The sequence below is a fragment of the Lithobates pipiens genome, unplaced genomic scaffold (genome assembly GCF_037356315.1).
Source record: "Lithobates pipiens isolate NorthernLeopardFrog02 unplaced genomic scaffold, aLitPip1_a1.2 Scaffold_59, whole genome shotgun sequence".
In the NCBI taxonomy this organism is placed as follows: Eukaryota; Metazoa; Chordata; class Amphibia; order Anura; family Ranidae; genus Lithobates; species Lithobates pipiens.
In genome coordinates, this window is record NW_027507880.1 from 2,178,919 (window position 1) to 2,196,947 (window position 18,029).

General features: G+C 44.6%; 2 protein-coding genes across 2 annotated transcripts in view; both read right to left on the reverse strand.

The window, feature by feature from the left end:
- The window catches only part of LOC143958174 (pulmonary surfactant-associated protein D-like), a 605,930-nt gene that overhangs the window by 14,757 nt on the left and 573,144 nt on the right, over positions 1 to 18,029 (reverse strand). The gene's annotated exons all lie outside the window — the stretch shown is intronic.
- LOC143958154 (uncharacterized) overlaps positions 3,256 to 18,029 on the reverse strand; it is a 46,945-nt gene continuing 32,171 nt past the window's right edge. The window contains exons 2-5 of the mRNA XM_077467613.1: positions 16,210 to 16,402; positions 12,260 to 12,331; positions 8,886 to 8,930; positions 3,256 to 3,338 (exon numbers count right to left, since the gene is read on the reverse strand). Coding sequence (XP_077323739.1) covers positions 3,256 to 3,338; positions 8,886 to 8,930; positions 12,260 to 12,331; positions 16,210 to 16,384 — 375 coding nt within the window. The 5' untranslated portion in view covers positions 16,385 to 16,402. The remainder of the gene's footprint in view (positions 3,339 to 8,885; positions 8,931 to 12,259; positions 12,332 to 16,209; positions 16,403 to 18,029) is intronic.

The following is an 18,029-nucleotide window of genomic DNA, read 5'->3' on the forward strand; positions in this document are numbered from 1 at the left end:
CACAAAGGGCTGGAGCAGCTCCATATAGAGCTACAAGCACAGGCGCAACGAATCACCCAGACGGAAGATCGGATTTCTTTTCTGGAGGATGATACTACGGCACAATCGGCGACGATCGCCCGCCTCACGGCAGAGACGAGAGATCTGTGGGATAAGATCGATGACCTCGAGAACCGCTCCAGAAGAAACAATTTACGAATCATTGGTCTTCCGGAAACGGTTACTGCGAACCACCTCGCTGACATATGTGCTAAAGTCATACCGGAACAATTGGGTCTCCGCATACCCTGTACTATCGAACGTGCTCACCGCATCGGCCAATATGAGGATACCCGCACTAAGCCTAGGCATGTCATTGTAAGGTATCTCAATTATGCTGATAAGGCAGCGATTTTACAAGCATTCCGGCGCAATCGTACCTTGACCGTTGATGGAGCTAAACTTCTACTATTTGCCGACTATTCAGTAGAGGTCATGAAACGCAGGAAGGCGTTCGCTCCGGTGTGTACTACGCTACACCAACAACAAGTAAAGTTCTCCTTGGCCTACCCTGCTATTCTACGAATGGAAACACCTTCAGGGGAACGCCTATCTTTTACGTCACCGGACGAAGCAGCAAGATACTTGGCTCAAGCCACCACAGAAATGGAACATGCAGATGCTTCGATCGGCTCTCCGTCCCGCCCTGACCCTGGAGATCGCAGACCGCGCTCCAGCCCTAGCAAGCCGCCGTATAAGCGCACCCGACTCACCCAGCTATCGAGTCGTGAAGGAAATCGTGGCCGCTGAAATTGGACGTTTTGGATACGAGGAGACCACGCTACTACTCCCCGCACTGGCGATGGAATTGGCCTGATAAGTACACGCTTGTTTTTCTCCCATGTGCCTACACTTCTACAGTTTGCATCAAGTTAGCAGTTCTTTAGTGTTATGGCTCAGGGCTCTTACTGGTTTACTGCGACTATAAATCGGTCGATTAAGTTCTGTTTATAAACATATACTCTACATACCACCGAGGCGGTAACCTGCTTTTGAATGCTGGACTACAGTGTATACGAGGCGGATATGTTTTCTTAGCCCGCCACTCTGATCCCACATGACACTGCTTTATACTCTATATTTGCAACGGTTGTTCGCTCGGAAGCGGGAACCCTTACCGCCCTCAGCCTGGGTCATTCTCACTGCAGCATCTATGCTGTCCCCCACGTGGGGTGCTGAACTCGGCTCTTGATCCCTCCTGGACAATACTCAAGTGTAAGGGGGAGGCGGGAGGGTCGGTATCCACATACGGTTGGATGTGGAAAAAAGGGACGTTCATGATAGATTGTTTAGATACCTTCTGGGTATTAATTTGTTCTTTATTCCATGCAGGTTATGCTCTACGTTACATGTTGCTTTTTACTTCGTGCTTCTATGAATGCTCTATGCCTTTAAGCCTAGAAACGGCACGGTCTTCGAGAGTTCCCCTATTTGGCGGATCGAGATTATGGGGGAAGTTTCCCCGCTACCTCTTAGCGCTGACATCTGAATTATTACTACTATGGCTTCGTCGGTCGAGGGGGATCACTTGAAGATCGTGTCGTGGAATGTTAAGGGGCTTCGCTCCCCATGTAAACGGCTGATGATCCTTAGACATTTGAAACGGTTGCGAGCGGATGTGGCTCTGTTACAAGAGACACACCTCTCGGCTGATGATGTGCAACGCCTCCGTAGGTTGTGGGTGGGAGAGGTTTTTGGGTCCCCATCTGATGGCCGTAGGGCCGGGGTAGTGATTCTGTTACATAAAAAGCTAACCTATACAGTTAAGAATGTACAAGTGGATCAGCTAGGTCGCATGATCACCATCTCGCTCAAATTAGCCCATTCGGATATCGCTATTACTAATGTCTATGCCCCAAATTCACCTGACTCTACCTTTTTTCGTGACTTGATTACCTGGACGACGATGATACCAGAAGCTTTACACGTTTTGGGAGGAGATTTTAACGCGGTGATGTCACCCACCCTTGACCGTTCGAGCAGATCCGCAGCAATGGGGTCGACTCGGGACAGACCTATCACCTCACCAACGCTCTTAGCCAGAACGGTTGACCAACTACGACTACTGGACCCGTGGAGGATAGCTCATCCGACGGGTAGCGACTTTACGTTTTATTCTCCTCCTCACGACTCGTTTTCTCGTATAGATTATTTTTTTGTCACCCAAGCGCTTTTCCAATTGACCCGGGATCCTGAAATCTACGACCCTAGGATTTCGGACCACAGCCCAATAGCCCTTAACTTGCTAGATACTCGCGCGGGGTCCCTGCCACCTATGTGGCGATTCCCTTCGTACTTAGCGGACAACGAAGATTTTCGTTCGGTTCTGGAGTTGGCATGGACGGAATATGTCTCCGACAATCGGGAATACCTTACCAATCCGAACTTGTTCTGGGAGGCTGGCAAAGCCTTCTTAAGGGGTAAGATCATATCGTATGTCACTCAATTTAAACGTAACGCCAAATGACAATATATGACGGCGAGCGAGAACTTACGGTATGCTCACGAAAGTTTAATATCTAATCGCTCGCAGGCCAATATTAAATTATGGACGAAGGCCAAGAGGGAGTTTGATCTTTGGGCAGAACAGCAGGAATTGGCCAAAGCGTCATACTCCACTCTTTATTTTCACAAATTCGGTAACAAGGCAGGTAAGCTACTCGCCAGGATGTGCGCCGGCGCTAGAAAAACTACGCGTATTATGTCCATGAAAGATGATACGGGTGTGCTGCACACCTCCTCCGATGAAATTAGCAAAATCCTTACGGACTATTACACCCGATTGTACTCGACGGATTCGGTGGATCAGGAGGGAGCGGCGACCCTCCTGCATCAATTACAATTACCTGAACTCACCACTGAAGCTCTGGATGCCCTCAATGCTCCCGTTACGATTGAGGACATTCAGATCACAATTAAATCTTTGGCGTCGTCTAAAGCGCCGGGTCCAGACGGCCTCACTGCCGAATTCTATAAAATGACCAAGGACTTTGTCCCGGCCACGTTACAAGCTGTCTTTAAGTCAATGTGGGAAGGCGGTCCATACCTCCCTACGGGAACTCAGGCATACATACGACTTATCGGCAAGAAAGATAGAGATCCTACTCTACCAGGGTCATACCGACCAATATCGTTGATTAACGTAGACGTGAAAATTTTGTTGAAAATTGTCGCCACTCGTCTTGTGTCTTTACTCCCATCACTTCTACACCCAGCTCAATCGGGGTTCGTTAAAGGACGCTCGGCTACGTTAAACATCCGTAAGGTTCTGACTGTTCTTGAGTACGCCAAATCCCACCCTGACAAAGATGTAGCTATTATGTCGTTAGACGCCGAAAAGGCCTTCGACAACATTAGTCTGTCTTGGCTTTTTCAAGTATTGGAAAAGTTAGCGTTTTCTGGTCCGATCCTACAATTTTTACGCCGTATGTACGAATCCCCGACGGCACGGTTAGTGACCCCTGACTTTATATCGGCCACAATCCCCTTGTCGAAGGGGACGAGACAGGGTTGTCCCCTGTCTCCCCTATTGTTCAACTTAGCCGTTGAGCCGTTATCGAGACTGATCAATTCGCCTAACGGGATTAGTGGAATCAGGTTGGGGGACCACACGCTTCGTTCTGCCTTTTTTGCGGACGATATTTTATTATTTTCTACGGATCCGTCGGGAGACTTTAGACGCCTTACGGACATGTTCCAAACGTTTCGGTCGTACTCCGGGCTGCGCATTAATTTTGACAAAAGCGAGATTCTATCCCTTCGACCTAATCTGGCCACTGCCTGGACCGCTAACTCCCCCTTGACCGTAGCAAACCACTATATCACTTACCTTGGGATACGCATTGGCCGGACACCCTCAACTATCTACTCACTTAATTTCCCTCCGGTGATATCGAAAATTATGCACGAACTAGAGGCTTGGACGGCTCTTCCTCTCTCGCTCTTCGGGAGATGTCATCTTTTTAAGATGGTCTCATTTGCCCGATTACTATACCCAATGCAAACTATTCCTCTCTTAGTTAAGCATTCGCATATTAGGCTGATTCATTCAGCTTTGACGAAATTCCTATGGGCCGGGAAAAAACCGAGGATTGCTTTGACTAAACTATGCCTCCCGAAGATGGAGGGAGGAGCGAGCCTACCCAACATCCGATTTTATAATCTAGCATGTCTGCTTCGCCAAGGTCTAGATTGGCTTTCAGGAAAATCCAGGTACTCTAATAACTCTTTAGAAGCTGCGGCGGTCTCGCCGTTTGCCCTATCGGCTATCCTTCATTCGAATCCAAACAAATTACCCACCCATTTCCGATCTAATCTATTGATTAGAGATACAGTGATAGCGTGGCGGGAGACGCGCAAATTGATAGGGCTACCGTCCGATATTTCCCGATATTTGCCAATCCAATCAAATCCCATGTTCCCTCCTTCCACAATGCATAGTGTATTTGCTTACTGGGCAACTAAGGGTCTCACGAAGGTATATGATGTTTATTCGAGAGACTCAGGTAAACCCAAGCCATTCCCGATGCTAGCGAGAGAATTCTCCTTGCCGTTAACTCATTTCTTCCACTACCGCCAGCTCCTTAGTTATTTGGGTGACAGGCATAGACAAGTAACGAATCAGTTCCAGAAATCCTTCATAGATACGATAATACACAATGGTGACTACTCTATCTCTACTATTTATACCTCCCTTATTGAATACCACTCTGCCAAATACCGCTTACAACCTTTTCGAAAGTGGGCAGACATTTTTGAGGATATGGATCTTCTGGGGAAACTACTAGAGGGTTATGTTAAAATTAGAAAGGTTACAGTTTCTGAAACATGGAGAGAAACCCAATTTAAGATTCTTCATAGGGCGTATTACCCCTTTCGTATTAACAGAACTGATCCCAACCAGGAATGTTGTCCGTGTTGCTCAAATCTGCGTCCTACGCTTCTCCATCGCTTATGGGAGTGCCCACACGTTGAGACCTTCTGGAACTTGGTGCTATGATTTATTCATGCTGTGACAAACCAGGACCTGCCCAGGGACCGACTTCTATGTCTCTTCGGATATACCGCATCGGCTGAACCCCACCTCACAGATAGCTATACAGCTATACCCCAATGGGCACATTTGTGTCTACTAGTTGCACGAAGAACTATCCTGACACAATGGATCAAACCCTAACCGCCCTCAATACAGGCTGTGAAAAAAGCCCTGGAAACTCTTTTCTACCTAGAACGATTGGATACTATTCTGCTAAGTTTTAAATCAACCACACGTTTCTTTTCAAGATGGCGCAAATTTATGGAACATGTTTTCACGAAAGAGGATATACACAGGATTATGCAGCCATTCAGATACACAGAATGGTATCTTAAGAGAGATATTACTAACTCTTTGGGCGTACTAAAAATACCCAGGGAGACACTTAGGGAGGAGCCCCCCTGACTTGAACTACAGCGTAGTGACTCTTAGATTACACTCTATGCTGACTCTGTATTGTCCTGCCATGATCTTTTTGCTAGGTTGTGTTCTCGATCCCATAGATTCTGCTGTACGCATATAGGCTTTTAGGCATATGGCTGTTGGTTACGAACCATGTATCTGTATTCCGTGTTCCTTGTATATCTACTGTTTCTGTTTATTGACTGCTTGTCATTCACAGTAAAAGTAATAAAAATTTTATTAAAAAAAAAAAAAAAAAAAAAAACTTTAAGTAACTATATACTAATACTTATACTTATTAATATGACTGAGATTACTCTAAACTTAACAGGATATAATCCACAATATATCATTCCTTTAGCTACGTACACACGTGTCTATTTTTGTCTTCTAATGACATTCTATACCAAGATATCATATATGTCATACTCAAATTGGCTACACCAGAAACATCCAGCAATGTTCAGCTTTAGATGAGGATATTTTTTCCTGAACATTTGATCAAGATCATTCACGCATACTATTTATTATGACTAATCATAAAACCAAATATGTTTTGCAAGCTTGCTATAAATATATTATAACACCTATAAGTGCCAAATTATGAATTTGAAATAATATTCTAACACCAACTACAAGAAATGTCTTACCTCTACGCTTGCCAACAAGGGTTTCTCCACCAAGTATGATGCCAAATGTGACACCAGAAGGGGGAGGGTTCCGAAAAGCGGAGGTTCAATTTTTGTGTGAACCTCCGCTTTAAGACAAGAAAGAGCAGGAACTGCAACCATTTTTATACACCCCCCCCCCCCCCCCCCCCCATTTTCAGGGGCTCACATGTAATTGGACAAATTAATATAATGATAAATAAAATGTTAATTTTTAATATTTTGTTGAGAATCCTGAATAACTTCCTGAAGTTTGGAACCAATAGACTTTACCAAAGACTCTTTTCTGATGTTTTGCCAGGCTCTAACTGCAGCTGTCTTCAGTTGTTCTTTGTTTGTGTGTCTTTCTGCCTTTAGTTTTGCCAGCAAGTAAAATGCATGCTCAAGTGGGTTGAGATCAGCTGATTGACTCGGCCATTGCAGAATATTCCACTTTTCCTTCAAAAGCTCCTGGTTTGCTTTTGCAGTGTGTTTTGGATCATTGTCCATCTGTACTGTGAAGTACCGTCCAATCAACTTTTCTGCATTTGGCTGAATCTGGGCTGACATTATATCTCTAAACACTGCAGAATTCATCTGGCTGTTTATGTCTTCTTTCATCAATAAATACCAATGATCCAGTGCCGCTGGAAGCCATGCATACCCAAGTCATCACACTGCCTCCACCATGTTTTACAGATGACGTTGTGTGCTTTGGATTATGAGCTGTTCCAAGCCTTCTCCACACTATTTTCTTCCCGTCATTCTGGTACAGATTGATCTTAGTTTCATCCATTCAAAGAATGCTTTTCCAGAACTGGTCTGGATTTTTTAGTTTTTTTTTTGGCAAAGTCTAATCTGGCTTTTTTTATTCTTCAGGCTTATGAATGGTTTGCACCTTGTGGTGAACCCTCTGTATATGCTCTTGTGAAGTCTTCTCTTGATTATAGACTTTGACAATGATATGCTCCTGGAGAGTGTTCTTCACTTGTCTGGATGTTTTGAATGGGGTTTTCTTTACCATAGAGAGGATCCTGCGATCATCCACCACTGTTGTCTTCCATGGATGTTCAGGTCTTTTAATGTTGCTGAGCTCACAAGTGCATTCTTCTTTCCTCAGAATTTACCAAACTGTTGATTTAGCCACTATTCATGTTGCTACTATCTCTTTAAAGGATGTTTCATTATTGAAGCCTTACAGTGGCCTGTTTCACTGGACAGCTACTTTGAATGCATGATGTAGGTTCACAGCAATAGATTTCAAATGCAAATACCACACTTATCCCTTGTACACCGATTTCGACGGAATGTGTCCGATTGGAGTGTTTTGTCAGATATTTTCCGACTGTGTGTGGTCTGCATCGGACTGTTTCTGTTGGAATATCCATCGGACCAAATTTTCCAACTTGCCAGAAATATTTTCCGACAAAATGCTCCGATCGGACATACTCCGATCATGTGTAGAGAATTCCGATCGGACAAAGTGCCACGCCTGCTCAGATCAAATTCCTGCATCAAAGCTATTGGCTACCAGCCTGAACGTAGTCCCATCGTAACAAAATTATGTCGTCACGTTCTGAAAGATCAGATTTTCCACAACTTTGTCCAACCGTGTGTATGCAACAGTTTCGGACAAGATCCGTCGGACAAAATCCGACGGATTTGGTTGTCGGAATCTCCGACCGTGTGTACAAGAGCTTAGAATCAACTCCAGACTTTTGACCTGCTTAATTGATGAAGAAATAAAGTAGTAGCCCACACCTGGCCATGAAACAGCTTTTGATTCAATTGTCCAATTACTTTTGGTCCCTTAAAAAAGGGGATGGCTATTCTTAAGAGCTGTAATTCCTAAACCCTTTTTCCACTTTGGATGTACATACCCTCTAATTAAACCCGAGAGTGTGCACTTTCAGCCCATATCAATTATATAACTATAGCTTGAATATGTTTTGGTAAATACCTGAAAAAAAAAATTAAATTGTGCCTGTGTCCAAATAAACATGCACCTAACTGTATGTGAGCTGAACAGGAAAACCAAAAGTGCCCATTTTGAAGGCTTATAGGCAAGTATTTGGCAATAATAGAGGTATGGGGGTCTGGGTACTGCTCTTGGGGACATGTATCAATTCTAAAAATGTTTTTTAAAACGATAGTTTTTTCAGGTATAGTGCTGTTAAATTTTGCTTAAAGTGCAACAATACAAATTGGGAAAAGGCCCTCATCAACATATTGAGGGCATGTGGCCTGGTATGGTCCGGGGGAAGGGTGCGCTCGCTCTCCCCCCTTTCCTGACCTTCCGGGTTCCCCTTTTTTATTTTGGCGGGAAATTCCCTTTCAAGATCCTCAGCACACAAGTCGCAACTTCTGGTGCAACTTCTATTCAAATCAATGGGCTCCCATATAGAACCATTGATTTTGTATAGCGGCAGAGAAATTTCTGACAAGGCTTAATGCTCTGTATACAGCATTAAGCCGCTTTTACCAGCATCTGCCGTTTTTACAGCTTTAGCGCTGGAGCCTCAGAACATGCTGGTCCTGGGGTTTTTTGAAGCTTAAATCCCCTTTGCCACTTACAGTTTAAAAACACCTGTGTGTGTGAGGCCATTGAATAACATGAAGAGGCGTTTTTAAGCTGTAAAAAAAGCTCAAAAACACGGCTGTAAAAACGTCCATGTGTATGAGGCCTAATACTGAATTAAAATAAAGCAACATGTAATTATGTGAGCAAGAAACATTCCCTTTCAATAAAAATGGTCTTTTACCTGGACCCATGCTGTCTCCTTTTTCCCCTTTTGGTCCTTGTAGTCCTGTCAGTTATGAAACATATTTAATGAGAGAGTTAGTGAAATTTTTTTTTATAAAGTTATATCTTTATAAACTGAGAGCAGAAGGGCAAAATAAACTACATCCTACAAATATCCTTTAGTCAAAGATCTTTATTTTAACCAGAGGTGTCAATGACAGTGTAGCGGTGCCCCCGTGGGGTCGCTGAGTACAGTAGTTCCACATGTCACCCTGGCCAGCCCGGCATTCACCTCCATTCACACATTTCTAGACAATGAATAGTCCATCAGCTTGTTTTTGTGTTTTTTATTTGAGGGATTACATTTGGAAGGAGAAAAGGGAACATGGGATACCGAAATAATTGATCTTGTCAGGTAAATATTTGGAATCTGAATTGGAATGTCTCTAAAGCTCCAATTCCTCCAGCACATCACTTCTGAGTAAACTCCACTTTCTCTAATGCGCAATGCTTGATTCCTGGTACAACTAGCACATGGCTAGGCCCCACTCTGAATAAGGCCTAGCAATTTAAGATCCACCATTTGCTGGCAGGGGTACACAGTCCCCTTTGATGTAGCAACCAATGACAATGAAAAAAAGAGTACTTGTTGTGCTAGATGTAACTTGGTGAACTACTGGTCCCAGTCAGTCCTGTGCAAGTCCCACCAACCCTCCTGGCTGCAGCAACCTGTCTCGAATGCCAGTAACATCACAGTCTCTCCCTTTGGCTCTACATCCAATCCTGGCATGTCTCTCCCAGATCTTCCCTCCTGATGATTTTCTCAAACCCTTGATGTGGGTTTTATGAGAGGTCCTTTCACAGCTCCTGAGCTCCGGCCCAAGGTCACGCCCCCCCAGATAGGGGGCTCCCTCAAAGGCCCTGACTGCCTAACACTCCATCACTGAGTTCTTCCACCCGACAACTCATCCCACAGCAGGCTGGCCCTGAGTATATAAAGGAGGCCTGCCCCCTGCCAATCCTAGATGGGGATTGGTCATGGTTCCCAGATACACTCCATACCACTTCAATCCTCTTCCCTGCCTCTTTTCCAGAACCTTCTAGAAACAGAGTTAGGTGCTTGCCTAAATTTACCTTCACTGGCTGTAAAAAAGCACAACTACCTCTAACAACCTACCTACCTAAGCTACCTGTTGCTTTACTTTCCACTGATGGGTGTGTGAAGTTATCTAGGCAATCCTGTACCTATACCCCAATAACTGTATATCTGCAGTGGGCACTATGGAGTGGACCGGACTGAGGCTCAGGAACGTGGGGGCGTGATCTTTCCGTGAGTGTAGGGCCTGTTCTCCACACAAGGTCACCCCAGAACACATGGCCCCTCTATCCATCATCACCTCAAAACCCTTTAAACTAGTGGCTATGTACTTCCTAATGGTGTCAACCTTCCCATCCACGTTCCACTACGTCTTGATGTTCATAGACTATACAACCCCTTTAAGGACACCGTGGCCAGCTTCCATAGAGTGCCCCAAGCACATCCTGTCAGACCAGGGCCCCAATTTCAAGTCTCAGGTATTTTCAGACTTGTGTTGATTAAGTGGAATTTGTTAGCCCCACATGCCCCCTACCATCCACATGGCAATGGGGTCTGGGAATGCTTTAATCACAAACTGTTGAGTATGCTGTGGACCCTGTAGCATGGGGATCGAGACCACTGGCACCTGCACATAGGGAAACATTGTCTGAACCCCCCTCCTTTTTCCTCATGTTTGGACGTAGTGAGAGGCCCCCTATGGACTTGCTGCTGAACACACCAAAGCAAGCTGCCCCCTGAAAGCCCAATGAATGGGTGCAAGAGCAGTGGGAAAGGCTGAGAAAAGCTCAACAGCAGTTTCTTGAGCATTATCAGGAAGTGGCCGAGGAAGCCACCCTGGACCTGTTGCCACTGTAGCTGGGGGATGGAGTGCTATTAAAAATCCCAACATTATAAAGGGGGAGTAGACTGGAAATGTCGTGGGAGACCACCCCGTACCGGGTAGAGAAACAGCCATTCTCACTGCTCTAACTATACAATGTGGTGTCTGAGGACCCTGAAGTCAACAGGATACGTCTCCACCAGAATCTGTGTATAGGGCGAAGACAGCTCCATTAAGCCCCCTACAGACTCTCATAAACATTCCCCCCTACAAACATTCCCCCTGTTAAAGAGGTTCCATTTGAGTGGTATCAGCCACCCATCGATGTGATCCCCACTAATTATCCCAGGTCTGAAGATAAAACCACTGCCACTTCTTTAGAAGATCACACAGCAGAGGACTGGGAAAGTTCTAGGAGTTCTGAGGAACTTGTGGACTCCTGTGAGAACACTAATGAGAGCCCAGATGAGGGTACCCATGATAACCCCCAAGCATCTGAAGCTCCTGGGCAAGCTCAAGTAAATTACAAAAATTACAATCCTGACGATGAGCCGGAGTATTCCAGCGAGGGTTGCTGCCCTATTTGGTCAAACCGGGGGTCAACTGCTGGCCAAATATTCTGTTGTATAATGTACTGCTTGTTGTTATTGTGTTCTTTTCGGTTAACCATCTGCTTATGCTGTTGATTTTCACTGTTTTATTGTGTTTTGTGAGAGGCGATGCCGAGGACTGCATCTGTCAAAGCCGGGAATTGTAGGCAGGTGTAGATTGACCTTCTTATACAGGTGGCACTGCTGCATCCACCATGCAGGGAGAGTGGAGGACAGGAGGAATAGCCATTCCTCATTTCTCTTAGGCTTCCATACGTGTCATTGGATGGGCTGCTGTCAAATTGGAAACTGCCACCCGGGTAACCTCTGTGGCCATCTTTTGAGGGCAAAACTTACAAAAAACCCTACCTCACTGCCATTGTGAGTGTGGTTAGGTTAGGGACAGTAACCTGCTTGATAGGGAGAGTGTTCCTAGCGTAGGGAAAGGTTTCAGAGGAGTGACAGCACAGGGATCATCATCAGAACTCCTTGGGGAACTTCCCAGCAACCTGTGCTTACTGCATCTGGCTGCTCCCTGCACTAGGTGCTGCCAGCCTCTGGGCATCACTCTCTCTATGCAAGTCCCGCCTACTTCTCTGAGTGTTGCCACTTGTTTCATACTGCTGGATAGACTCTGTTATTGTATCTGGAATGGTCTGACAATATAACTTCGCATTTTCAACCACTGTGTGTGCCGTGCCTTCCCTCTGGGTCCCTACCACCTGGGCCTTTCCCCACCCCACAGCCTACGGGGTTTAAAACAAATCATTAAAATATCCATGAGAAAACTAAGCCATGCTTTTAGATTTGTTTTCATTTAAAGTCATACAAATCATTCATGTAAGTAGATAGGGTTCCCCTTAGTGGGACAAGTTCCCAGTTACCTTGCTCCCCATTGGCTCCTCTGTCCCCTTTTACTCCAGGTGGTCCGGTGATTCCTTGTAATCCAGGAGGACCTAATCAGTCAAAAAAGAATAAAAGTTAAAGTTGAATCTGCTTAGTTTTTGACCCCTCTGGTTCCTCCTTTACCCCCTCAAAAATGTGCTAATAACGTTTTTAAATGCAGTTGTAACATTAAATATAGAATACAATTACATTTTTCTTAATTCAGTGGTCAACACTTAGACAAATGTTTGCAATTAAACTGAATTTAAACTTCAGAGTTCAGAATTTACCTGAAGCCTCTGTGTCTCCTCCTGCTCTCTTTAGTCCTGTTGCTCTAAGATTGCCACTTTTTCTTCAAGTCAAACCCGAACACTTTAGCGGTGCACAGCAATTTTTTTAAAAGTATAAACTATACTATATATATATTTTGCTATTAAATAACATTTTTAATTATACAAAGTTAATAACAAGAGTCCCCCTTTCCATCAGAGTCCACAGAGTTCCCCTTTTATATCTGAATCCACAGAGTTCCTTTTACAGTACATCTGAACTTGTGGGGTTCCCTTTCACTGTAAGAGGGGACTCTGTAGACTCTGGTGTAAAGGAGAACTCTGGGGCCTCTAACATAAGGGATTCTCTGGGAGCCCTGATTTAAAGGGGGCACTGAGAACTCTCATGTATGGAGAAGACTCTGATGTAAGGGGAAACACTGATGTAAGGGGTGCTCTGAGTACTCTGAATTACCTTAGTGTATTTAGAGGCAGGAGAGAGAAAGGGGAGACTTCAGTCACTGAGAGGGCTGGATGGTGAGCCCTTGGCAGTCAGCACCTCTCATCCGGATGTATCTGAGGCTGCTGGACTTAACATTTTCAGCTCCCACTTTGCTTTTCTGAGGCACGGCGACAGGGATTGGAGTGTTGGCATACACAGAGGGGTAGGAGTGGGGGGAAGAGGTGCAGATTGAGCCCTCCCTCCACTCCCGTTTGGGTGTGTGTGTTTGGGGGGAGGGTTTGGATTGACCTGATGGCATTCACCCACAGATCCTAAAAGTATTGAGCTCTGTGATTTCAAAGCCATTGTATTTCATTTTTAGGGACTCATTAATGACGGGAATAGTACCACTGGATTGGCGCAGGGCGAATGTGGTGCCTATATTTAAAAAGGGAAAAAAGTCTTTACCAAGTAACTATAGACCTGTTAGTTTAACTTCTATAGTTGGGAAGATACCGGTGGGATTAATAAAAGACCACATAGAGGAGTTCTTGCTGGAAAAAAAAAAAATTAAGCAACAGACAGCATGGATTCATGAAAGACAGGAGTTGTCAAACAAACCTGATTTCTTTTTATGAGGAGGTAAGTAAAACATTGGACAGAGGGGTGGCGGTGGACGTGGTATACATGGATTTTGCAAAAGCATTCCATACAGTTTTGCACACACGGCTCATGTGTAAGGTAAAGTCTACAGGCCTGGAAATATCAGTTTGTAAATGGATAGAAAACTGGCTAAATTACAGAATTCGGAGAGTAGTGGTTAATGATTCTTACTCTGAATGGTCTAAGGTTATCAGTGGTGTACCAGAAGGTTCAGTGTTGGGACCCTTACTTTTTAATATCTTTATAAATAATATAGGGACTGGCATCAAAAGTAAGATTTCTGTCTTTGCAGATAACACCAAACTATGCAGTGGAATAACGTCCTCACAGGATGTCTCAAATTTACAAGCCAACCTCAATGCTCTGTCTAATTGGGCGACTATGTGGCAGATGAGGTTTAATGTTGATAAATGTAAAATTATGCACTTGGAGGCTTAGAATATGCATGCATCCTACATACTAGGGGGAGTACAACTAGGATCCATGGTGGAGAAGGATCTGGGGGTTTTGGTAGATCATAAGCTCAGTAATAGCATGCAATGCCAAGCTGCCATTTCCAAAGCGAGCAAAGTCGTTTCTTTTATTAAGAGGGGTATGGACTGCAGAGAGAGATATGATTTTTCCCCTGTTCAAATCATTACTAAGACCACATGTGGAATATGCAGTTCAGTTTTGGGCACCAATTCTCAAAAAGGATATTGGGGAACTGGAGAGAGTGCAGAGAAGGGCAACCAAACTGATAAGAGGCATGGAGGAACTCAGCTATGAGGAAAGATTAGAGGAAATGATTTATTCACTCTTGAGAAGAGGAGTACACGGGGGATTTGATCAACATGTTCAAACATGTTTACTGTACTAGAGGGTGCTACAATACCTTGACAGCTTATCAGTTTATAAACCATAAATGAGGGACCTTGTGCACCTTATGTATTCTCCTCAAAAACATAAAAGTGGACGGGCAATGCTATAGCTGCCCAGATTACTTTTAAACAAAAGCCCAAAGCCTACTGAACAAAACAGTTCAACCACTTCAGACTTTGGATGTTCTAGACATGTCTGAAGATCCAATAAGGTTAAATTATGTTTTTTTCGAAGAGCTACAAACAGCAATACATTTTTAACTGAGGAGATACTCTAGCTCACTCTGACTCTGGATTTTGTACAGCCTGAGTAAGACTACATTAGTCATACTGGGTCAATTTCAGTGCTGGCTGGGATGATCAGAATCTCTGAGGACAATAAGCTTACAATACTAAAACAGGTAGTCAAATCTTACTGCACAGCTTGCAAAGGAGGATCTGTGACCAGTAACAAAAATTTGGAAGGCTCTTCCTGTACTTTTGACATCAACCCTTGATTAGAAATGTTGGGGGGGTTGGTACAGGGCCACAGGTCACAGCAACTTCTGCAATCAATAATGATTCGGTACTGAATCTGTGCTGTCTATGTTTCGATTACTTTAAAATACCCTTAACAGTGGCACTTCCACCACCAGGCCTCAAAGCAACTGTGAGGGCTGCTATGGCTAGTGTTGAGTGTGAGTCTGCTTAATAACGTGTTGGTGTAATACTTCCAGAAAAAGTGAAGGGAGTTCCTAATTCTCCAGAATCATGGCTCCCAACTGTCCCTTATTTGGAGGGACTGTCCCTGATTTGGAGCAATGTCCCTTTTTCCCTCTTTTCTCCTCATTTTTCCCTCATTTTGGTCTGATCTATATAGTTGTATATAAAATGCACTGTTTATCTTTAAAACAAAGTGTTTCCCAGTGCAAAACCTTCTTCTAATTTCAAAATTTCTGCATTTGTAAATTTTAAAAGCCAATATAAGGAATAGTAGTGGTAAAAAAAAGTTCTTGTGGATTTAACTAATCTTTTTTTTTTTTAAATTTAAATCTCCTTTAACCACTTCCCGACTGGCGCACGCTGATGTACGTTGGCAGAATGGCACGGGCAGGCATATTGGCGTACAGGTACGTCCAGTTTTAAATTCCGCCCTGCCATAGCCAGTGTGCCGCCGGCGGCAAACTCGCGTGCCGGTCGGGACCCCTGTGAGTCCGGTCACGGGTCCCGCGGACTCGATCGCCGCAGGGATACCCACGATTGTCTCACGGGGAGGCTGAACGAGGAGATGCCGTTGTAAACAGCATCTCCCCTTTCTGCCTAGCAACAAGTGACACTGATCTCTGCTCCATGTAATTGGAGCAGAGAACAGTGTTCACTAAAACAAAGCCCAGCCCCCCACAGTTAGTAACACGCCCCTGGGAACCCCTACACTGCCACCCACTGGTTAACCCAATTCAATTTTGTTTGGAAGCCACATCGCACGACCGCGCAATTGTCAGTTAAAGCGTCGCAGTGCCGAATCGCAAAAAGTGGTCTGGTCTTAAGCCAGCAAAATAGTCCAGTCTGAAAATGGTTTAGGGGACACGGCAGGGGCATATTCTCTACCACCAACATAATTTTTCTAGTAGGTGTCCCTCATTCCCATTTTTAAATATTGGGAGGTATGCAGAATCCACCTGGTGAAGTAATAGGCTACAGATCTTTATTGGTATTAAAATTGTGTTCATTTTTACCTGGTTCACCCTTTGCTCCATTTGACCCATTCATGCCTGGCAGACCGTTCTTCCCGGGAGCTCCACATGTGATGATTGAGTAGGCATTCTCATCTGGGTTTTGGCATATCTGTGTTGCTGGTGTCACTAATGCCACATGGAGCAAAAGTAGACAAAGAACCTTCATAATTGACATATTCCAATTACAGCTGGTCTGTATGAGAGAAAGAAACACCTGTGGTTATTATTACAGTAAATAAGTTCATGTTTTGCTCTAGGACATATACTCTAGGTCTGTTAGGGCTATTCTAGGAGAACTAGAGCCATTCCAGGACATGTAGGGCTAGTCTAGGACATCTAGGCCACTCAAGGACATCTAGGGCTACTCTAGGACATATAAGGCTACTCTAGGACATCTAAAGCTACTCTATGACATCCAGGAACAATCCAGGATATTTAGGGCTACTCTATGACATCTAGGGTCACTCAAGGACATCTAGGGCCACGAATGCGGCCAAAAGTTCACGAACTGCAAAGTTTGCGGTGGGCCCCATTGACATTAATGGCAGGCGAACCTTAAAAACCTACAGGTCATAGTTTCAGCACCAAAATACTTACTAGATATGCACACATAGTCCCACCACATGGACGCTGACATAACAAAAGTATTAAGTGAATCTGGGATCGACAACGACAAGCATTCTGTGAAATTTTGACAATTCAGGAGCGCATGAAGGCCATGGAGGAGAGGAAAGGTCAGGGCAGGCTAAGAAGATGGTGCAGGAGATGATCACCCGAACCATAATAGAGAGCACTGACACCAGCACCGAGATAGAGAGCACTGACACCAACACCGAGTTAGAGAGCACTGACACCACACCAGCACCGTGATAGAGAGCACTGACACCAGCACCGAGATAGAGAGCACTATGCTTTCTATATGTACAAGTATTTTCTTTGACATATTTTATTAACATGCATTAGAGCGGGTACACAGTACAGATCACATGCTGGTGTGCAATATTACAAACAGAATAGTGACAATGTAACAAAAGCGATACATCAATAGCGGGCGTCATAACCCGAACAGTAAAACAAGGTGATAACAGAAGGATGCAATATAGAGAGAGTGCACATCATATGTTTGGTGGAGAAGGCCGTAGACATGAAGATGTATAGGAAAGAGGAACGAAGCCTTCCCTAAGAGGAGGTTTAATCCCGAGTAGGGATCTTGGTACTGCGTAGTGAGTAGTTTTAAGTAGAGGAGGGTGTGGGAGAGAAAGAGAAAGAAAAGAGCAAAGCAAGAAAGGAGAGATAGGGGTAAGGGAAAGGAGAGAGTGGGCTGGGAGAGAGGGGGGTCGGCGGGCCCACGCGGGCCCGAGGGTCTAGAACCATTGATGTTTCATCTGGTATCGATCTATCTATTTCATTAATCCAATGTGGCTAAGTCAATGTCAAGGGGTAAGAAGTGATCTACCCATGGCTGCCAAATTCTATTATGCTGAGGGAGGCGGTCAAGAATTTTGACCTCGATCCTGCAGTGGATCATGGCCTGTGTTACCCTGTTCCTAACTGCGGGCAAGGGCAGGGATGCAGTCTTCCAAGCCTGTGCAATAGTTTGCTTAGCTGCTGTGCTGAGTTGGAGGAACAGTCTTAGTTGATTGCGAGTACAGCGTTCGGGTGACTTGTTGAGTATAGCAAGAGTAGGGTCCGGTTGAAGTGTGAACATAAATAGTGTTGATGCCATTTGGAACACTGCATCCCAGAATTGCCGGACTATCGGGCACGCCCACCAGATATGTAGGTGAGTGCCAATGTCAGTACAGCCCCTGAAGCAAATC